The sequence below is a fragment of the Phocoena sinus genome, chromosome 14, assembly GCF_008692025.1.
Source record: "Phocoena sinus isolate mPhoSin1 chromosome 14, mPhoSin1.pri, whole genome shotgun sequence".
Classification (NCBI taxonomy): Eukaryota; Metazoa; Chordata; class Mammalia; order Artiodactyla; family Phocoenidae; genus Phocoena; species Phocoena sinus.
The window spans coordinates 26,736,268-26,760,425 of NC_045776.1; the positions used below are offsets into that span (position 1 = coordinate 26,736,268).

Sequence of the window (24,158 nt, forward strand, 5' to 3'; positions counted from 1 at the left end):
ATAGCGTGACTATTATTAGCGTTCTCCATGTTTTAATGTTTTAATGTTATTTATGCTACTGTAATATAAGCAGATTTCAATTGAAGTATTTTTTTAGGATTGAGGACTTTGGGAAAGATGCATTGCATTTCTTGCTTGGGAGGAAACTTCCAAAAGCTTTCGTAGTCCTTATTATGCATGAAACCTTGACTGTTACTGGTGTGCCATGAGATAGGCCAAAATTTTTCTTGTTTTCCATCTTTGTTGTTCATAGCATAAGGGGTAAGATAAATAAAGTCTTCCTTTTACACATGGGGGAAATGAAGCGAGTTAAAGTATAACGATCATGGTATTTGTGATATATGTTGCTATTAGAGTATGATTTAGAGCCGTACTGTTCATTGTGGTAGCTACTAGCCACATGTGGCTCCCTAAGCACTTGAACTGGTGTTAGTCCGAATTGAGATGTGCTTCAAGTGTGAAAATACACACTGGATATTGAAGACCTAGTATGAAAAAGATCTGATTGACACTTAAAAAATGACTTTTTTTTTTGCGGTACGCGGGCCTCTCACTGCTGTGGCCTCTCCCGTTGCGGAGCACAGGCTCCGGACGCGCAGGCTCAACGGCCATGGCTCACGGGCCTAGCCGCACCATGGCATGTGGGATCCTCCCGACCGGGGCACGAACCCGAGTCCCCTGCATCGGCAGGCGGATTCTCAACCACTGCGCCACCAAGGGAAGCCCAAAAAATGACTATTTTTAAACCACAAAAACTGTTTTCATCTTGAAATAATACTTTTTGATATATTGGGTTAAATAAAGCATATTATCAAAATTAATTTAAAATTTATTTTAATGTGGCTACTAGAAAATTTAGAATTATATATGTGGTTCCTATTTCTATTGGACAGCACTGATCAAGAGTATAAAATGGTTGCTAGGATTACAACTTAGTATTCTCTGACTTGTACAATATGAAATTTGGAGACCTAATATATGAAGTAGAATTATGATACAGCATGTACATGCAGATTACTTTGATATATTTAAATTTGTTTGCATTTTGGAAAACTATCAAGTATTGCCAACAATTAAAACCAGAGTTATAGCACTTGTTCCTGGGCTGTCAGTGAGACTTAAAAGTGCAGAACGGAGGGATTATGAATCACTGCCAACTGTAGGTGTGGCCACTGCATACTCACCAGGTTGAGAAGGAATCCCAGGCAGCTGTAGAGTGTGCAGCACTGAGGAGGAGGGCTGGGGAAAGTTTCCTTAAGGTTGGTTTCTGAAAGGGCTTTTGCTCAGCTCCAGGTCTTACTCCTCTTTCTGGCCAGATGGTGCATGTGTGGTACAGATAAATCTGACCCAAGTGTGCTTTACCTCTGAGTTCAGAATTGGCTGAAAATGACTTAAGTAGGTGGGTTTATGAGGCAGTATAGTGCTTAGAATTTACTAGGTTTTGTTGAATTAAATAGATGGTTCCTATGAAACAGGAACTACTTATAATCTTCATTTTACACCCAAGAACAAGTAGGTAGAGTGGCAAGGAGGGTATCTTGCCTTTTAAGATTTATGACCACTCGTATCCTTACTCTTCAAAGCTATTTTTCACATTGGATACTTAGCTGAGAACTTCAATCATTTAAGAAGTTTGACTGCTAAATAAGATGTATGTGGTTTTTAGCTTTAATATTTAAAAATATTATTTTCGTATGTTGTGTGTTCCTTAATATTTGAGCTGGGGTGAAAAATTCATTGGATTTTGTATTACAGTTCTGTCTTGATTTTGTAGATTTCTTGCTTAACCTCAGAAGTTTTACAGGTACGTTGTTGCAGAAACCTAAATTTTTTTGGTTAATTGGTGATAATACTGTAACAGACATTACACTGTGTATTGGTAGGGCTTAGTTTTGAAGAGGAACATTTTCATTGGTTTAGATTTCATAGTGATAAAGCAAATATGGGTTTACACTTGGGCATAATCAGATAATGAAGTGGTTAGCAGAAACCAATAGACCATAGATTACCAAAATTGAGTACAACAAAGCATAATTAACACTATAACTTGACTGTAATTGATGGGGGAGGGGTGGTGGCTATAGAAACAATAACAATTCTAAGTGATATGTGAAAATGCTGGTTACTAGCACATGCCAGTTGATAGAATGCTAGAAAAATCAGATTTTACAGTAGATTTTAGATAGGATTTTTATATGCTTGAGGCTGACTATTGGCTTATATCCCTTTTTTTTTCTTTCCTTTTAGAATATGGTTTCTAGTTTTAGGGTTTCTGAACTACAAGTGTTACTAGGCTTTGCCGGAAGGAATAAAAGTGGACGCAAGCATGACCTCCTGATGAGGGCGTTGCATTTATTGAAGAGCGGCTGCAGCCCTGCGGTTCAGATTAAAATCCGAGAATTGTATAGACGCCGATACCCACGGACTCTTGAAGGCCTTTCTGATTTATCCGCAATCAAATCATCGGTTTTCAGTTTGGATGGTAGCTCCTCACCTGTAGAACCTGACTTGGCTGTGGCTGGAATCCACTCGTTGCCTTCCACTTCAGTTACACCTCACTCGCCGTCCTCTCCTGTTGGTTCTGTGCTGCTTCAAGATACTAAACCCACGTTTGAGATGCAGCAGCCATCTCCCCCAATCCCTCCTGTTCATCCTGATGTGCAGTTAAAAAACTTACCCTTTTATGATGTCCTTGATGTTCTCATCAAGCCCACGAGTTTAGGTAAGTGTTAGAGAAATCTGTTCCTTCTGGACAAGAGAGTAAGTAAAGCCAGAGGCCTTCAACTGTTAATTAATGATTGGCTGTTAGTATTATAAAACTGAGGCATTAAAATACCAAATGTTTAAATGTACAAATAAAAAGAAATATTGGCAACCATGACAGAAATCTAATATAAAACTCTTTATTCGTCAAACTTTCTTCTTATAGCTTAGAACTCAAATTGCTTCTGTGTGTATACGAAAAGACACAAATCTTATTTATTGCTGTGGTTCCACCTTTTGATGCTTTTGATATTTTTACAAAGAGACTTAGTTTCTGTTTAACATAGCTTTTTAAACTGTTTTCCTAAGGAATAAATCTTTTATACTTAATTTTTTCCTAACATGGCAGAGTTTGACACACGTTTTTTAGCTTTTTGTTTAATAATCGTTGACTGCTTAGAAAATGTAGTAAATTTTATATTATTAAACGTTGATACACGTGACTTTAACAAATTTATACCTAGGTTCATGACTTCTGTGCTGTAAACGCATATTTTCTTACTGGCTAATGAAATTATTTACAGAGGTATTTGAATTTATTGATAAAATAAATTGTTTGGGAAATAGCATTTCATAGTTAGTCCGGGAGGTCATTTTCCTTTCCATCCTAGGAAGAACCCTTTTTGTCTCAAGTCATTTGAAAACTCTCTTAAATATATCAATGTGCTTTTTTAGTTTTGTATAGGACTATACTTGTACATCTTGGTTGAACTAGAAGGAAATTTTGAGGGGCAGGGCTGGTTAATGGGGTCAGTATGGCCTGATGGTGGCAGGCCAAGGTGGTTGTGCTTTTCCCAGGCCCTTTCTCCTTGCTTTGTTTTTGTTTAACAAAACTGAGCCAGGGAGGTAGAGTAATGCATTTTATTCCTTCATTACATTCATTCTGAAATAAGGATTCTGTGTTTGTTCGCATTTGTGCAAAGTCCTTTGAGTAGAATTATTGCATCAAAGAGTAAGGACTCTTGATAACATATCACTAAATTAGTTTCCAGACTAGCTGTGCCAGTTTAAATTCCACAAAGTGAGAGAATGTCTCTCGTTGCACTTTTTACTTCCTGCCTTTATTGATCTTTGCAATTTCGGTAGATGGAAACTTGTATCTTGTTTAGATTTTTCATTTTTAAAATTAATAACAGGAACAAACATTTAAAATGTTTATTACCCAGCTGTGTTTCTTTTATGATTTTACTTTCATTTTTAACTTTTTTTTTTAACCAGGTTCATTTATCTGCTTAAAATGTTTCCATAATTTATTTTTTTGTTCCTCCTTTTTTCATGGTTTTTGGTTCGTACCAATGTACATACAGTGTCATGGCTCATTCACATGTTTCTTAGGAGTTATTGCAAATTTATTTCTTCGTGTTTACAGAAAGAGTCAGACGAGTAATGTGCTTAGGTGACCCTACCTCATGGACCTCCTCAGGAATATGGCTAAGGCAGGACTGAGCATAAGAGGCCATGTGGGGTTCTGGTTACAGGGGAAGGTGTTTCAGAACCGGATCGAAAGCCTGGAAGGAAGATGACTGGAGATGGAGAGAAGATGCAGCAGCATGTCTTCTCTGCTCCTAGTGTCAGCGGTGTGCCAAGCAGTGAGCTCTTAAGAGGCTTTGTGCCTTGCTTTCCATACTTTCCTTTGTTCAGAAACAGAAATAGGAATTTTCTTACTTTTCTGTATTCTTCATGGAGTTTCTCTTTCATTAACCTCAATTAAAGGAAGGTAATAGGCTTTTTATAAATTTACTAAAATAAAATTTTTGTATCTCATGTGGCTTAGATAAAATAATGCCAGAGGCATTTTTTGTTGAAGAGTGGGTAAGAAGAAAACCTGCCTTTTGCTCATAGCTTACATTAGAATGTAAGAAATCCATAAAACCTCAGAGCTTATAAAATAACTTTTTGTTCCTGAGCTAAAAAATTGTTGACTCATGTATTTTTCAGTTCTGCCTATCATTGTTTTTATAAACTTTATAAACAGATTTTGTTTATAACAAGGCTTAAACATTTCCTTATCCTGCCTTCCCCAAAAAGAAAAAAAAAAGAATTTTCTTAATGTATATAGTCTTATTATTTCAGATTGGTAAAACAGTGATCTAAAAAAGGCTGTTTTAGACTTTGAAGTAGAAAGTTAAAACATCGGCGTAATACCATATAGTCTGCCAAATAAAAGTGGAAAAATTTAATCATTTCCAGTAACGACCTTCATATGAAAATATTTAGTGTCATGATGTCTAAAGCAATGCAGTGACATTTAGAAATTGCCTTAAGTTTTAATGATTTGGTTATATAATGTTGAAAATATTTGTAAAAATTTAAAATTTGGGGTAAATCCGTTTATTTGGAACACTGTTATGGAGAAACCTATTTACATTTGGGAACTGAGAATTAAATTAGCCTCAGGAATTGAAAGAGAGAACAAATCCGTATTTCAAAGCACATATGCTTTATATCCGTGGGCCAGTCAGTGTATTCTCGATTTAATATATAGTTGATTAGATGATTTCTAAGCCGTCAACATACTGTTGAGCAGGAATTAATTAACAACATGGGAAAGATTGAAAGAGCCCTGGTAGGAAAAAAACAAACAAAAAGTCAAAAAATGTCGTTCCAAAACCCCTTGGGAATATTGAAACCAATAGTCCTTTAGTATTGAGGGAATTGCTGTTACAGCAAGGTGCATGTATTGATGCCAAATAAAACCCCCAAACAACCACGACGAGTATATTCTATTTAAGAAGATACATTATTACATAGTTTTGCAGTTTGGTTTTATTAAAATTGTTTAAATAAAATTATTTTAGCATTTAAAATGACAAACTGTGGCATCTAGAAAGCATGAGTGTACACAGTAATACTAAGTGAGGTTCTCTATAGCTGAGGTTTTACTGTAACAGATGCATAATCCCCTAATCTGAAAACAGGCTAACAGAATCTCTTCTCTTCCCTTAAATAGCTATTCTAATTTGCTCTCACAGGCAGTATTTTTGTCTTTTTTTAAATTTTCTGTTTTCTTTCTTCTCTTCTTTTTTTAAGATAATTTCTTGTGGTGATGAAATCCTTTCTCTTTAAAAAGTTTGTCTATATTCAGTCTGTACAAAAGAATACATAAAAAACATTGTTATAAAGAATATCCATGAATGAACACCCGTGAAACCACTGCACAGTTTTTAAGAAAGGAACATTGCCAGTATCTTTGAAGCCATTTCCTTGCCTTTTCCTTTTTGAGTTAAATCACTATTCTGGATTTTGTGTTTCTCTCTTTTGCTTGTTTTACCATATGTGTATAAAAAATATAATGTTTAATTGGCTTGCTTTTGAAATTTATATGATGGTATACTGTGTATATATTCTTCTGTGGCTAGCTCTTTTTGTTCACTGTTTACAAACATCTACATGTCGATATGTCTAGCTGTTTGGTATTTTGTGAAATACCTTCAAAGTATTATGAGTCTTTGATTCCTTAAAATTTCTTCATTGTGCTTTTCAGATTACAAAAGTAACTTATGCTAGTAATTGAAAATTCAAACATAGAAGTATAACAAAAAGGGAAAGTTCCCTCATAACCTCATTTATTACTCAGCTTGAGTCATATCAATAATTAACTGTTTCTCTGCGTATTATGTCATCTTTTTTCTCTTCCCCTTCATTAAACAAGGCTCTTCTAACCACAGAACCACTGTGCCACTTTTCTGGTGGAGGTAGTAGGCATTATTCTACTTGTACCACTGTGAAAAGTGCCCTCTGGAGTTCTGCGCCTTGACAATCTTTCTTAACTGTATTTCTTAGAAATATATTGTACATCTGTAGATTATAGTAGGTCTGTTATCGTGTAGATGTACCATAACTGAACCAGTATCCTGTTGATGTACATTTTCAGTTGTTTTCAGTTTTTATTATTTATTCAGAAGTATTTTAGTGTGTAACATATCTTGGGCACTATTCTTGCAGTCTTAGAAACATTGCTGCTGTGAGCATTTTTGCATATGTGTTTCTGAATACTTCCGTTGCATATTCATGAAGTGTAAATGCCTAGATGTGACTATTTTGGGTCAAGGAGTATGATTATTTAATATTTTGATATTCAACTTTTGTAGAGAAATTTTGGTTGCTTCAGAAGCATCGTAGCAATTTATACTCCCAATAATGTATGAATGTATTATTTTCCCTACACCTCATCAGCATTGTGTTGTTGGTCTTTTCATCTTTGTAATCTGATAGGTGACAAATTAATGAGCGTCAGCATCTTTTCTTATTCTTAAATTTCTGAATATTAGGAAATACTCATTAAGCCTCTGGGTGTAGTTAAACAGGTTTAAAGTGATATGCACATTAGTGTAAAGCCATTAAATCACTTCACAATCTCACTTCTAAAGAATTTGGATAAATTCATTTCTTTTAACTCAGTTAACAAGTATATAATGAGGATTTAATTTGGATATGGTCATGTAGCCTAATTGTGGAGAAGTCAGAAGTATGGAGTGGGCTTTAGGAATTTTGCTGTTTAGTTAGAGAGAGAATATTAACATGAGAGAAAAGTAGCAAGCAGTTTATATGCTTATATGACGAAGCCCTATAACTTGTGAACCTAAAGCTCAAATATTGTATTGGCCTAATGAATGAAGAAGTTAATCAAGACTTTGGAGCAGGAGGACACTTGAGGGAGCTTTGAAGGATGAATATGCCTGCTTTGAATTGATGGAGTGTGTCGGAGAGTGGGCATCAGGAAGGGTGAGAACTGTGAGTAGTCACAGGAGTAGAAATAAAAATGACACAGTTGTGAGACCTGACAGTGAATAGAGCAGGACTTGGGGAGACACTGGAAATGTAGATTTGTTAAGAAAGAGTTGAGGCCATTGTTATGGAGGTTCTCATAGGTAAAGGAGTTTAGACATGGTTCATTCACAGATAAGTTCTGCTTAGCATTTTTCAGCAGAGGAATGGTGATGAAAAAGTGGTGCTGAGGATTACCAGCTCTGCACTTGTGTTCTGATGAGGGACTGGCAGAGAGGCAGGGTTGCTCCTTCATCTGTACAAAGTAATAATAGGTTTTGAGTAGGATGGTGGTAGTGAAAATAGGAGGCAGCCAATAAGAAAATTAAAAAACAAAACAAAACAGGACTTAATGACTAACTGGATATAGGGGATGAAGACGGAGAACTGAGATAAAGGAAATGAATGATTTCTGTGATTGAACAATTGGTAACAATTCTCCTTTTTTCATAATTCTGAATTAAAGCCACTGTTTTACAAGAAAAGTGAAACCTCAGTACTCTGCCCTCCCCAAATGATCTTTGCAGCTGTTGTATAGGGAGAAAAGTATTTTAGTATTAAACATCACTGATGATTATTAACATAGTGATTGTTTCTGTATAGATAAAATTCTTCCAGGTGATTCGAGTTTTCTATATTCTGTTTAAATCTCATAAAATTAGAAAAATTTTGCCGTGTGTATAGGAGGATTATCATTTTAGAATGTTCTCATAAAGCAGTGTTTAATGATAACTGTAAATTGATTATTGGAATATAGATGCATATTCAGTCAAGTGTTCATTGAAAGCATTCATTGTTTTAATGAGTACTAGAACATCATTGAATCTGTTAAAGTTCTTTGAGAAGAAAATACACTTCAGTTTTTAATAATACACTTCTGAAGGATGACTTCATTAGATAATCTTTTTAAACTAGCTAATCATCTGTATGCCGATAATTATTTTGTGTCTTAATAAGTCTCCCAACCTAGAAGTTTAAAAATTTTATCTTATATGAATGCTCTGTGTAATTGAATATAAAGTATTGAAAACAAAACACAACAACAAAAGAAACAAAACAAACGAGACCTGAATCTTGGATAGAATTCTCCTGGGGGGTGTTTTTGACTTCCTCAGACTTTTCATTAGATGATACCGTAGTCAAGGATGAAATGTAATTTTGAAGGTTGTGTTTTATATATATATATATATATATATATACACACACACACACATATATATACATATATATACACGTATATATATACACATATATATATGTGTGTGTGTGTGTGTGTATATATATATATCCTTTTTTTTTTTTTTTTTTTTTTTGCGGTACGCGGGCCTCTCACTGTTGTGGCCTCTCCCATTGCGGAGCACAGGCTCCGGACGCGCAGGCTCAGCGGCCATGGCTCACAGGCCCAGCCGCTCCGTGGCATGTGGGATCTTCCCGGACCGGGGCACGAACCCATGTCCCCTGCATCGCAGGCAGACTCTGAACCACTGTGCTGCCAGGGAAGCCCGAAGGTTGTGTTATATTTTGATTAAAATTAGTATGTTAGAATAAAGAATGACAAATGTTTAACATTGAACCTGCTTTAGAGTGACTTTACTTTCATGAGTCCAAGATGAATGTAGCTTAGTACTTTATATTGGTGTATTTTAACCATAAAAGTTTCAGAATTCGGCATACTCTTTATCAGAAGTGCCTGGTTATTGCAGGTTCTTCTGTTATTGGATTTGTTATTGGAATATTATCTTTCTTTTTTTTTTCTTCCCCAGTTCAAAGCAGTATTCAACGGTTTCAAGAGAAGTTTTTTATTTTTGCTCTGACACCTCAACAAGTTAGAGAGATATGCATATCCAGGTAAGAGGAGTTTGGAATATATTCTCCAGGATGTTGGTGTATTAGTCTGCTAGACCTGCCGTAACAGAGTACCACAGACTGGGTGGCTTAAACAACAGAAATTTGTCTTCTCACATTTCAGGAGGCTTGAAGTCCAAGACTAAGGTGTGGACAGATTTGGTTTCTTCTGAGCCCTCCCTCCTTGGCTTGCAGATGGCTGCCTTCTTGCTGTGTGTACTCACATGGCCTTTCCTCTGTGTGCCTGTGTATTCCTGGTGTCTCTTCTTCTTCTTATAAGGACACCAGTCCTAGTGGATTAAGGCCCCCACCCTTATGACCTCATTCAATCTTAATGACCTCTTTAAAGTCCCCAACTCCACAGACAGTCACACTGGGGGTTAGGGCTTCAGCATATGAATTTTGGGGGAACACAATTCGGTCCATAACAGTTGGGCCATTTCTCCTTAAGTAAGCATAGTATATTTTGACTAAGGTTAGCCAAATATTTAATAAATACTCTGTTAGAAAAAAATTTTAACTTTTGAATAAAACCCCTTTGAATTACTTTTGGCAGTAACTTTTTTTAAATGAAACTTTTATTCTAAATATAGCAACATAAAGAATTTGTGGTAACAGAACAAAGATAGAGTGACCATAAACTTCATCATCCAAACATAGGCATTTTTAGAGTGAAAATGGATATTATTAATAATTTTTTCTGGGATAAGAACATAAACTGGGACCATTCTGAGCTATATGCTCACCTAGACCAAAAAATTAGCAGAAATATGAAAACAATTATGAAAAATACTCTTAGCTTTTCCATTTCAAAAAATAGGGTAAACTTAAACACATTTATAAAGAGCAAATGAACTAAGAGATAGGAGGAAAGAAAAGGAAATCTGTAGTATATACTTTCCCAGTTAAAAATATAGTCATCCTTGGTGTTAATAATATATTATTTATAAGACTTTAGAAAGATTTAGCATAAGAAAACTGAGACTCCCGGAGGTCACATGATTTTCTGGGATTGTAGAGTTAAAAGTTGGAACAAAGAGTTGAGCAAATTAGAGGTTTTTTGCATCCTTTCAGCTCTTCATTAGAACACTCACCTTCTCTGAGATGTTAATAGGAGTTTTTAAAAAGTAAAGATTCAGCAGTTAAGTTTGGGAAATTCTAGATTCAACGTAGGTACATAAGTTCTTAAAGCCAGACTTTTCCGTCTTTAATATGTTAATGTGTATTGTCAGTCTCCCAGGGTGGTGGATCCAAATTTATGGGCCTCTCTCTCTTTTAAACATCCTGACTTCTTGAAGATGCACTGTTGTTACGTGGAAGAGTATGGGACACACACAGCTTTAGATTCTTTCGTCAATCACATCACTGCTCTCAACAAAGTCTCAGAATGATTTTATAACTTGACCTGGTAAAATTTGAGCTCCCAAAAAGTAGTGCTTAGATAGTCTGGCTCTCCCACAAAAGGGAAAAAGACAAAGTGTTGAAAAATAAGATTAAAAGAAAAAAAAAAAAAGAGACAGTACTAAGGATTAGTCCAAAAGACCCAATATCCAAATAATAGAGGTTTTAGGAAAAGTAGAGAAAATTTAGAGGAGGAAATTATCAAAGAAGTAAAATGAATGTAGCTTGATGGAGTTCATGTCCACCAGGGGCAAGACATTGCAGGCAGTTTTTATAAATTGTAAGTACTTTCAATCTTGGGGATAGTAATAAACCAACTAAAAAATTAATAGGATAAATGAAAAATTATATTTTATATCCAAGCCATATCATTATTATTAAGTTTTGTTTGTTATTCATTGATGATTCCTTGCTTGAGAACATTTACTAAGTGTTTATTAGGTACAAAACACTGTATTGTATGACATGCCTCTTTTCTACAAGTTGCTTGCAGTCTCACTAGTGAACTAGCTCATATACCTAAAATGATTGTTGGCATTGCAAGAGCCAGCATGAAAAGAGCCAATTCAGTAATGATAAATAAGAGCTGATTTATAGGAGAAGATTACTATTAACGTTGGTGGTCTGGGAAAGCTTCTTTAGGGTGTTGGGTGGGCCTTTGAAGGAAGGAGATTATTTACTCAGCATGGAATTGTGAATAATATGTACCATTTGCCTTAAAAAGGTGTGTGTGTGTAATTTGCGTAAGTGCATAAAATATGTCTGGACAGATATGATAAGCTGCCTCTGGAGGAGGGAATCAGGTGGCCGGGGTCGGAATTGGGGGAGTCTCTTCACTTTATATCCTTTTTTGTATCTATTTGAACTATGTGAATGTATTAACTAGTCAAAAAAAATGAATGACTAAAATTTAAATAATTATTTTCAATTAAAAATTTTAATCATGTTCTGCAGATGGATGGTGGTGATGGTATAATGTGAATGTACTTAAAGCCATGGAACTATACACTTTAAGATGGTTAACATGATAAATTTTATCTTATGAATATTTGACCACAATAAAAATTAAAAAAAAATTAACCATAAAAGTAAGGCTATTTGTGATCCTACCAGCAAAGAAGACAAAACACACATACACATGTGCATGCAAACTCCAACCTTTTCAGAGTTGGGTAATCAAATAGTAAAAAATCTCCTTCCTAAGAAGCAGAAGTAACAGTTTGGTACCCATTACCTAGGTTTAATAATTATCAACATTTTGGAATCTGTATGTGACCACTCCTCAACTTTTTTCCTGAAATATTTTAAAGGAAATTGCAGACATCGTGTAATTTCACCCAGAAATACCTCAAGATACATCTCTAATTTTTAATGTAATCACACTAAAAAATTAATAATTCTTTAATATAAAAGTGTCTACCCTATATTGAAATTTTCTCAGTTGTTTTTCAGTATTCAGACATGTATTATTTTGACTTTTATGTCTCCCAAGATTAAAAAAAAAACTTTTTACTTTGAAGTAATCTTAGGTTTATAGAAAAGGTGTGAAAGTAGTAGATAATACTCTTCAGCCAGTTCCTTTAATATTACCATGTTGCATAATTATAAGTGCAGTTATCAAAACCAAGAAATTAACCTTGGTGTAATACTATTAACTAAACTACAGTCTTTATTCAGGTTTCATCAGTTTTTTTTTTTTTTTTTTTTTTTTTTTTTTTTGCGGTACGCGGGCCTCTCACTGCCGTGGCCTCTCCCGTCGCGGAGCACAGGCTCCGGACGCGCAGGCTCAGCGGCCATGGCTCACGGGCCCAGCCGCTCCGCGGCACGTGGGATCTTCCCGGACCGGGGCATGAACCCGTGTCCCCTGCATTGGCAGACGGACTCTCAACCACTGCGCCACCAGGGAAGCCCTATATGTATATTTTATAGATTCTTTTCCATTATAGATTGTTGCAAGATATTGAATATAGTTCCATGTGCTGTACTGTAAATCCTTATTATCTATTTTATATATATGGTGGTATCTTTTAATCCCATACTCTTAATTTATCCCTACCCCAGCCCTCTTTCCCTTTTGAAAACCGTAAGTCTGTTTTCTGTGTCTGTGAGTTTGTTTTCTGTTTTGTAAATAAGTTCATTTGTGTTATTTTTTTTAGATTCCACATATAAGTGGTATATAATATTTGTCTTTCTCTGTCTGACTTACTTCACTTAGTATGATAATCTCTTGGTCCACCCATGTTGCTGAAAATGACAATATTTTATTCTTTTTTATGGCTGAGTAATACTCCATTGTGTTTGTGTGTGTGTGTCTTTGTGTATCTGTATCTTCTTTATCCATTCATCTGTTGATGGACACTTAGGTTGCTTCCATGTCTTGACTATCGTAGTGCTGCTGTGAACGTTGGGGTGCATGTATCTTTTTGAATTAAGAGTGTTTGTCTCCTGGATATATGCCTGGGAGTGGGATTGCTGGATCATATGGTAACTCTAGTTTTTAAGGGAACCTCCACACTGTACTCCATAGTGGCTGCACCAATTTGCATTCCCACCAACAGTGTAGCAGGGTTCCTTTTCCTCCACACCTTCTCCAGCATTTGTTTGTTATTTGTAGACTTTTTGATGATAGCCCTTCTGACTCATGTGAGGTGATACCTCATTGTAGTTTTGACTTACATTTCTCTGATGATTAACAATGTTGTTGGCCATCTGCATTTCCTTTTTGGAAAAATGTCTGTTCGGTTCTGTTCATTTTTTAATCGGGTTTTTTTTGATGTTGAGTTGTATGAGCTGTTTATAAATGTTGGATATTGATTCCTTATCAGTCATATCATCTGCACATATTTTCTGCCATTCCGTACATTGTCTTTTTGTTTTGTGGATGGTTTACTTTGCTTTGTAAAAGCTTTTATATTTGATTAGGTCCCATTTGTTTATTTTTCCTTCCTTTTCCATGTTAAGGAAGTTTTCAGCTGTTACGTCTTCAGATATGTTCTCAGGCCCTTTCTCTTTCTCTTCTCCCTTTGGGGGCCCCTATAATGTGTATTATTAGTGATTTTTGATGTCCCAGAGGTCTCTTAAACTATCCTCATTTCTTTTCATTCTTTTTTCTGTTCAGTGGCAGTGATTTCTGCTACTGTCTTCCAGCCCACTGATCCATTCCTCTGTATCATTTAGTCTGTTGTTGATTCCTTCTAGTATATTTTTATTTCAATTATTATATTCTTCATCTCTGGTTGTTCATTATATTTTCTAACTCTGTTAAAAACTTCTAACTTCTCACCCTGTGCATCCATTCTTCTCCCAAATTCTTCGATCATCTTGCGATCATTACTCTTTCTTGGGTAGATTGCCTGTCTCTGCTTCATGTAGTTTTTCTTCTGGAGTTTTATCTCGTTCCTTCATCTGGAAAATGTTCCTCTGCCATCTCATTTTGTCTAAGTTGCTCTTTGTATTTTTATGTATGTGGTAGGTTAGTTTTGTTTCTCGACTTTGGAGAAGTGGCCTCTGTAGGATCTACTAAACTTTTTTTTAATCATCTCATCTCCTGTCACTCTTCTTTAGCAGCCTATACTCTAGCTGGACTTTCATAGCTGTGCATCTTTGCATATTCTCTTCCTCCTTACTCTGTTTGGCAAACGTGAGTCATGTTTTAAGGGCCAGTTCAAGTCTTCCCTCTTCTGTGATGCCTTTTACATTTCCCCAAATTCATCATTTGTCTCTCTCTGTACTACTCCCATGTACTTATTTTCTATTAAAGCATTTATTTGACTACTTGGTTTCACTAAGAAGTTTGTAAATTCAACATCTCTTACTCATTTTTATATTCTCAGAGCCTGTCACAGTGCCTGGCATATAGTAAATGCCTTTATATCTGATAAATGAGTTCAACATGTGAAAGTTCCTAGAGCAGTGACTGGCAGAAAATGAATGTCAGAAGATGCTTAGTCATTACTTGTCACATTTGTGAAGATCTGTAACACATTGCATTTCCCAGTTTATGTTAATTTCCCTTACTGGAATAAAGTATAAATCCTTAGTGAGCTATTCAAAACCCTTTATAACGTTCTCCCATTTATCTTTCTAGGTTCATCTTTTGTCTTTTCTCTTTTTGAAAATTATGTTCCCAACCTAACAAGTTTCTGCCATGTATCTCTGGTTGATACTCACCTTTCCTTCTGTTGAGAATCACCCTACTAGTGAAGACACTGTTACTGATGGAAGTGTGTCTCTCTACGTGGAAATAGAACCACTGCTGTACAAACCCTGTTTTCTAATTTGTTTGGACTGATTGTGGTAACTGCCTTGAACTTTCAAGACAATATTGAATTTCCCTCTTTTCTGTAACACTTAGTTTTCATAATGTACTGTAACACTTACCACATATTCTTTTAGTTGTATATATTTGTTACTTACTAGCATATGAGACCTTTGAGAGCAAATATTATGTCTTATTTGTCTTTGATGCTCCAGCACCCAGACTTTGCAGTGTTTCTTGATTTTAATGAGCAGAATGATATGAGTTACTCTCAAGAGGTCAGTGTTGTCTAGGATATTTTGAATAGGCATTTGAGAAATGTGGAAGCTACTACTGGCAAGAGAAACAGTTAACAATAATAGCAGCCAGCTGCTCACACTTGTTGAGCACTTCTTATATCCAGGCACTTCACATGTAGTATTAACACGTTTGTCACAACAGCTTCATGAAGTCGATGCAGTAATTTTCCATCTTTAACAGATGTAACTGAGGCACAGAAAGGTTAGGTAATTTGCCCAAGGTCATACAGTTTGGGACTATGGAACTCAGGCTGATCACTACTGTGCTTTACTGCCTTCCAGTGAACATAGAGAATTGGAAGCAGTAGAAGCACGTTGGAACAAGATGGAGGGCTATATGTACTCTCAAGACAGGACTAATCTCTAATGATCTTCTCTCTGACACAGTCCAGGATTTATGATAATGGCTAAGGAGAAGATTTCTTAAACTGTAAAGTGAATACATGTCACTTTGGGAATCTTACTAAAATTCAGATTCTAATTCTGTAGTTTTGGAGTGGAGCCTGAGATTCTGCATTTCTAACTAAGAAGCTCCCAAGCAGTTACAATGCTGCTTCATTGTGGACTCCATTTTGAGTGGCAAGTGTTTAGGAGGTTCCATCCCAGAGATATTTCACATGGGACTCTGTTAGGTTCTCATCTAGAAATTTTAAGAGATTCTGTTTCCTTATTCGGGTACATAGTTATGAAGTTGCTGGGGTATAGAGGTTCTGAGGCTCGTACATAGTTATGAAGTTGCTGGGGTATAGAGGTTCTGAGGCTCTAGACACCAGTTCTCCATCCTAGTTCTTTATTAGAATCACCTGAGTAGTTGTATAAACTACTAATGCTCAGACTGTGCTTCAGAACCAATAAGAATGTCTGATGAGTGGGCCTGTGTATTAAAACAAAATTTGCAAGTGATTAGAATGCTCAGCCAAGGCTTCAGAGCCACTGTAAGTAAACAAATTAATTTATTAAACTCTTTCAGAACCATGCTCCTTTTCCTGTTAACCAAGTCTGTTGTCTGTTGAAATAAAAATTGTATTGCGAAAGTTCCCATGAATTGAAAATACTTCAAAATTGCCATAAAGACAAGACTAAATGTTAAGCAAATGAGGGCTGTCATAACTACAGTGTTTTAATTAAGTCTTGTGCTATTGGTAAGGTAGTGTTCATTTTTTAAGGACTAAGAGTAAAAATACCAATAATGCTTTTTTCTGTTGAGAATGTTTCTGTGAATTCTAGTTGTGTTTTCTTAACCCGATTTTTTTCTCTTTCCAACAGGGATTTTTTGCCAGGTGGTAGGAGAGATTATACAGTCCAAGTTCAGTTGAGGTGAGTTTGAAATTTTCTTGTTACTTTAATTTTATACTTGTAACTATATGTATATAGTCCTGAATTTGTAAATACATAAGCATGTTTGAGTACACTATTTAAGAGTATTTTTTTCTTTAATGCAGACTTTGCCTGGCAGAGACGAGTTGCCCTCAAGAAGATAACTATCCCAATAGTCTCTGTATAAAAGTAAATGGGAAGCTGTTTCCTTTGCCTGTAAGTTGCTTTTTATTCACAGGCTTTTGTATGTAAGTTTATTATAAATACTAACAAGGCCTAGAAATAGTGATCACTTAGTACCAATGAACAGTCCCAGCATTAAATACTGTTTTCCACTAGAGAGATTCATGGCTCCTTGGGGAAGTGGCTGATTCCAGGTTTGGGGGAGATGGAAAAGATGAGCTTGAAGCATCTTGTGCCAGGAAGCGAGGAAGCTGTGAAAGACTCTTCAGATCATATCAAATGGCATAGTAGCAGGGCAGGACCTGCATATGTAGGGCAGCGTGTTGTAGTGATGTCTGAATGAGCTGGGCCTCAGCCATGGATGAGATGATGAAAGTTAGAGGCTGCTGAGAGCGACTGGACATGGAGATTAAGGATTCTGAGCTTGAGCCTTGATGGTGCACACTTGGGGGATGGATGCAGTGATATTTGGTTGACAGCCTATTGTTTAAGCAGTGATGTAGTATATGGGCTTCAGCACCTGGGAGATACACACACACACACTCACTCTCAGTGTGTATAGCCTGCTTCTGACCTGTTAGATAGCTCCAGACTCTTCAAATCCTGTTAGTCAAATCTTAATATAACAATTGTTGAACAGGACTATTTATCTGTCTCCACTGAGGTTTGGACTAAGTTACTAATTTGGTACAGCTGTGTGGAAGTAAAGCCTTAATCACAATATTAGTAGAGCATGGCCTGTTTTTCAAGCCCTACAGAGTGGATATGTATCTTAACTGCAGAAGTGCTGTGAGAACAGTGATTCCACCGTTATGTTAAGCTGCCATTTCAGTAAAGCAGATACCATGTGACTGTTGAGATAGAGATGGGGCAGCTGTTTAGCATCCCTGCTGGGCACAAGACTTGTCTCTGGAATAAGTATATGCGCAACAGCTGTGAGCAGGCTGTACCAGGGCCAAGTGGTTGTAGTTGAAGCCCAAAGTGAAGATGGTCAATGGCCAAGGCTGACCCTGCCAGTCAAAGATGTGACTTCTTGGTTGTCACGAGTCTCATTTCTCTCATGTGTAGCCTGTGGATTTAGAGACCTGAGAAATAACGTGTTTCATGCATTTTATAGGGCTTGAGCAATACTGTACGACTGCCTACTCTTTCTGAAAGATGTCTGTGTGGCTGAAATCATGAAAGAGAGTTTTCTGGGGATGAAAGGGGAAATTTCAGAGGCTGAGCAGTTATGGTGGGGAGGAATGCTTACATGGCCTTGTGCACGTTCAAACCCCAGTGAGACATTTTGTCTCTTGGGTTTCTGGCCATAAGCAACAACAGATCTCAGGAGCTGTCTTTTATCTGGATGGATCATATAACGATCTAAACCAAGGGAAGAAGCAGCCTTACTTGGAGCTGAAGGATGCCACTGGGTGGCCAGATGTGTAGCAAAGGAAACCTGGGGTTTTGGAATGATAGCACATTTTCCATTGCTTTTCATATCCAATTTTCTTTGTTGATGATGGGCTAAGATTTCTTTTGACCTTTGACTTTTATTGCTATTTAACTCTCTCATTCTCCTTAGAAATATCTAATTATGATGATCTTCTTGCTGTCTATAGACCCACCTTGAAGATCTATCCAGTATTATATGTGCCGGTGCTGGGGGGTCGTGTCTGAAATGTGTGAGGCTCTACCTAAACTCTGGCATTGCTTCAGAAAATGTGATAGTGACAGGTGTGTACACACACCATTTTCCAGGTGGACCAGTATTTTTGCTGTAATATTTCCATCTGTGAGATCTGCAGCACCACTCTGGAGAGCTCTGAATTTGTCATTCTTCCAGGACTTTTGAGAGAGAAGAAATTAGGCAGTTGAGCACTTCCTCTGGGACATTGTTACTCAGTCACTGCTGCTTTCTTACCAAAAGCACTAACTAACCGTTGAGTACTTATACTAGGCTGTTTGTGAACACATCAGCTACTACGTGAAACACCCTTTGTCTGATGAGTCTTGCACTCACCTCTGGAGCCAGAGTCCGGCAGTGGCTCCAGGAGCACTTGTGAGGGAGATGAAGAAAGGTGAGTATTAGGACAAAGGATTTCAAAACAGATTTCACAAACAGAAGGCAATGGGGTGATGATGGGGGCAAGGGTGAGCTTGCCTGACCCTAATAGGACCATCCCAAAGACCAGATGCCAGTCTTTCCCAGGTTTTTCGTCTTCAGCCCTGTGAACTCCTGTGGAACAGTTGACATAAATTTACATGCAACTGATGAAAAACTGCTCAGACCTCCCCTTGATCCACAATTGCTGTTGTTTGGGATAATGTAATATGGAGACTTTACTAGCATGCAGCAGATTTATGAGAATCATGTGAGTGTACTGCTGCCTGAGAAGAAGTGAGCTCTTCACCACCGTGGAGATCTTCAGGGACTTTGTTCCAATTGTAAGAAGCATCAACAGGCCACAAAGAAATTCGACATGTGGTCCTTGCCCATGATCCTGGTTTATCATACAACAGATCCTGGAGGAGTAAGTCATGGGATTTCCCATTAGAGCTCTGAATAAATTCGAATTTGTGTCTGGGAACAAGTGTCTACGTGTATGACCTTATTTTAGTATGCAGTCATTATGGATCCTGATGAACAAAGAGTAAACTGAATGGGAAATGGTGTTACCTTGATAATAGCAATGTGTCCCTGGATTCTTAAGGGTCAAATAGTGATGAAAGCAGTTTATGTGCTGTTTTACCCACATCAAGATGCTGAGTTTTATAAGACATCTTTATCCCTTGATTTTTCCAGTCCCTTGATACAGAGATGACAGTAAGCAGTTCATAGCAGGACTTGTAGAACGATAAGTGCAGAGTGGACAGACACAAGTGAAACTGCCTCTGAGAATCTTCCCCACACCTCCACCTTTGACTCAAGCACTGCAAGCATACACACTGACAGCCAAATGAGAAAATTACATGCTTTTAAGGGTAGAGGAGAGAAAAATTCTTTGCTTGGAGAGTTATTTTGAGAGGCTGAATTATTTTTCCTTTTAAACAGATTTTGAGAAATTTATGTAAACCTGTGGAGCTGTAAGGTTGGGGTGTGGAGGTGGGTTGACATGGGGTAGTATTTCTTGGAAAGATTCCAAAGAGTGGAGAGAATGTGTGCTTACAGTTCAGCTGAAAAAGATCTCCTAACTATTTCCTCTCGGTGCAGCAGGAGACTTATTAATACTAGTGCCATTATCTCAATGTATTCTCTGAGTTTGTGGATTTCTTTTTGCTGATATATTATTTTCTTCCTGCATATATTAGTTACACCGACGGTCTGCCTCACAGTAAATCTGGCCTGAAGTAAAGTCAATATATTCTTCTTTTGAAACACACACACACACCAATTTGAAGAGATTCCCTTGGCCTAAGATGGGATAATATTGGCATCTAAAAAAAGAATACTTAAGTGGACTCAAAATTATCAAATATATAAATGAGTTTATAATTATGCTAAAATAAACCTTTGGAGGTTACATCAACTCATTACTCTAAAAACTGGTTAAGGGAGAGAATCTTTGATTTCAGAGTAACAAATGTTGCTGTGGTCAAGTTCTTTATGCAAAGATTTCAACTAATAAAAGCAAAAGGAAGAATGGATTTAAAAACTTTTTTTGTAATCCGTAATCATATAATGGATCTTGGTAACCATCATCAATGGATACTAAAACCATTAGGTCAAAGCTGGATGTGGAACTTTCTAGTGGAAGGATCAGGCCTACATCAGCTGAACTGATCAACCTTTACATCACTGAAAATGGGGCAAACGGATATTCTGTGCCTCATGATGTTGGTACAATAGGAAGAACATAACATTCCTTATGTAGTTTTTGTGCCTGAAAATTTGAACCTGAGTTTGGTCAAGCCTGTACAACTAATTACCAGCTTAAAACATGGGAGTATCATACTTTCATACTGTGAGGAAGCAGTCTGTCTAATACAGAAGAAGAGGTCATTCTTCAGGTCAGAAGCCCTGGGGTCTTCAACGACAGCATTGGAAAAGGAGTAGACTTGGAGGCAGGGGGTGGCAGAGAATAAAAATTATTCTTTAATATAGAATAAAGGAGACTTCAGAAACAACTGAGCACACTGTGAGGGTCAGGTTTGGATTCCGATTCAAACTGTAAAAGGACATCATATATACCAAACTATGTGTGGGTAAAGTAATGTGTCTGGGATACCTTATATAATAATCTGAGATGGGGGTAAAGACTGCTTATAAGTAAATTATTGAATTGGATGATAGGTATATGGGAATTTGTTATACTTTTTTCCGTATGTTTCTATAGGTTTGAAAGTTTCAGTAATAAAAAGATAAAAGACATCTCTGAGGCGGTTGAGAAATTGGAATATAAAGTAGATATTAGATAATTTTTTTAAGTTATGGTTAAATTAAGATCGTGATACTGTTTTGTTTTTTTTTAAGGTCTTTTAAAGATGCATATAAAAGTATGGGTCAAATGGCATGTCTAGAACTTGCATTTAAATACTCGGGCAAAAATAAATGTGTGTATGTGTGGGGTATGTATTTTGGGAGGCGGGTATATATTTTGGGGTGGGCTCGGGTTGGGCCAGAGGCAAATGAAACAAGTTTGGCAACATGTTGGTTATTGAAGTGGTTTGGTGGGTACTTTACTGTTCTTTCTACTCTTGTGTATGTTTGAACATTTTTATAATACAAAGTAAAATAGTAAATATGGTACATGACTCTTTTTGAATTTTGGTTTTCTCAGGGTATATGCCCAGTAGTGGGATTGCTGGGTCATATGGTAATTCTATTTGTAGTTTTTTAAGGAACCTCCATACTGTTCTCCATAGTGGCTGAACCAATTCACATTCCCACCAGCAGTGCAAGAGTGTTCCCTTTTCTCCACACCCTCTCCAGCATTTATTGTTTCTAGATTTTTTGATGATGGCCATTCTGACTGGTGTGAGATGATATCTCATTGTAGTTTTGATTTGCATTTCTCTAATGATTAATGATGTTGAGCATTCTTTCATGTGTTTGTTGGCATTCTGTATATCTTCTTTGGAGAAATGTCTATTTAGGTCTTCTGCCCGTTTTTGGATTGGGTTGTTTGTTGCTTTGTTATTGAGCTGCACGAGCTGCTTGTAAATTTTGGAGATTAATCCTTTGTCAGTTGCTTTATTTGCAAATATTTTCTCCCATTCTGAGGGTTGTCTTTTGGTCTTGTTTATGGTTTCCTTTGCTGTGCAAAAGCTTTGAAGTTTCATTAGGTCCCATTTGTTTATTTTTGTTTTTATTTCCATTACTCTAGGAGGTGGGTCAGAAAGGATCTTGCTGTGATTTATGTCATAGAGTGTTCTTCCTATGTTTTCCTCTAAGAGTTTGATAGTTTCTGGCCTTACATTTAGGTCTTTAATCCATTTTGAGCTTATTTTTGTGTATGGTGTTAGGGAGTGATCTAATCTCATACTTTTACATGTACCTGTCCAGTTTTCCCAGCACCATTTATTGAAGAGGCTGTCCTTTCTCCACTGTACATTCCTGCCACCTTTATCAAAGATAAGGTGTCCATATGTGCGTGGGTTTATCTCTGGGCTTTCTATCCTGTTCCATTGATCTATCTTTCTGTTTTTGTGCCAGTACCATACTGTCTTCATTACTGTAGCTTTGTAGTATAGTCTGAAGTCAGGGAGCCTGATTCCTCCAGCTCCTTTTTTCGTTCTCAAGATTGCTTTGGCTATTCAGGGTCTTTTGTGTTTCCATACAAATTGCGAAATTTTTTATTCTAGTTCTGTGAAAAATGCCACTGGTAGTTTGATAGGGATTGCATTGAATCTATAGATTGCTTTGGGTAGTAGAGTCATTTTCACAATGTTGATTCTTCCAATGCAAGAACATGGTATATCTCTCCATCGATTTGTATCATCTTTAATTCTTTCATCAGTGTCTTATAATTGTCTGCATACAGGTCTTTTGTCTCCTTAGGTAGGTTTATTCCTAGATATTTAATTCTTTTTGTTGCAATGGTAAATGGGAGTGTTTTCTTGATTGCGCTTTCAGATTTTTCATCATTAGTATATAGGAATGCCAGAGATTTCTGTGCATTAATTTTGTATCCTGCTACTTTACCAAATTCATTGATTAGCTCTAGTAGTTTTCTGGTAGCATCTTTAGGATTCTCTATGTATAGTATCATGTCATCGGCAAACAGTGACAGCTTTACTACTTCTTTTCCGATTTGGATTCCTTTTATTTCCTTTTCTTCTCTGATTGCTGTGGCTAAAACTTCCAAAACTATGTTGAATAGGAGTGGTGAGAGTGGGCAACCTTGTCTTGTTCCTGATCTTAGTGGAAATGCTTTCAGTTTTTCACCATTGAGGATGATGTTGGCTGTGGGCTTGTCATATATGGCCTTTATTATGTTGAGGAAAGTTCCCTCTATGCCTACTTTCTGCAGGGTTTTTATCATAAATGGGTGTTGAATTTTGTCGAAAGCTTTCTCTGCATCTATTGAGATGATCATATGGTTTTTCTCCTTCAATTTGTTAATATGGTTTATCACATTGATAGATTTGCGTATATTGAAGAATCCTTGCATTCCTGGAATAAACCCCACTTGATCATGGTGTATGATTCTTTTAATGTGCTGTTGGATTCTGTTTGCTAGTATTTTGTTGAGGATTTTTGCATCTATGTTCATCAGTGATATTGGCCTGTAGTTTTCTTTCTTTGTGACATCCTTGTCTGGTTTTGGTATCAAGGTGATGGTGGCCTCGTAGAAGGAATTTGGGAGTGCTCCTCCCTCTGCTATATTTTGGAAGAGTTTGAGAAGGATAGGTGTCAGCTCTAAATGTTCGATAGCATTCGCCTGTGAAGCCATCTGGTCCTGGGCTTTTGTTTGTTGGAAGATTTTTAATCACAGTTTCAATTTCAGTGCTTGTGATTGGTCTGTTCATATTTTCTATTTCTTCCTGATTCAGTCTTGGCAGGTTGTGCATTTCTAAGAATTTGTCCATTTCTTCCAGATTGGCATAGAGTTGCTTGTAGTAATCTCTCATGATCTTTTTTATTTCTGCAGTGTCAGTTGTTACTTCTCCTTTTTCATTTCTAATTCTATTGATTTGAGTCTTCTCCCTTTTTTTCTTGATGAGTCTGGCTAGTGGTTTATCTATTTTGTTTATCTTCTCAAAGAACCAGCTTTTAGTTTTATTGATCTTTGCTATCGTTCCCTTCATTTCTTTTTCATTTATTTCTGATCTGATTTTTATGATTTCTTTCCTTCTGCTAGCTTTGGGGTTTTTTTGTTCTTCATTCTCTAATTGCTTGA

At 36.8% G+C, this 24,158-nt stretch overlaps 1 protein-coding gene across 5 annotated transcripts in view; it reads left to right on the forward strand.

Annotated features, from left to right (window-relative positions):
- The window catches only part of PIAS2 (protein inhibitor of activated STAT 2), a 92,694-nt gene that overhangs the window by 22,364 nt on the left and 46,172 nt on the right, over positions 1-24,158 (forward strand). For all 5 annotated transcript variants that reach the window (XR_004353160.1, XM_032654504.1, XM_032654503.1 and 2 more), the window contains exons 2-5: positions 2,248-2,722; positions 9,294-9,378; positions 16,600-16,650; positions 16,776-16,866. Coding sequence is in view for 4 of the 5 variants with exons in the window: in XM_032654504.1 (XP_032510395.1) it covers positions 2,248-2,722; positions 9,294-9,378; positions 16,600-16,650; positions 16,776-16,866 (702 nt within the window). In the remaining variant the exon portion in view is untranslated. The remainder of the gene's footprint in view (positions 1-2,247; positions 2,723-9,293; positions 9,379-16,599; positions 16,651-16,775; positions 16,867-24,158) is intronic.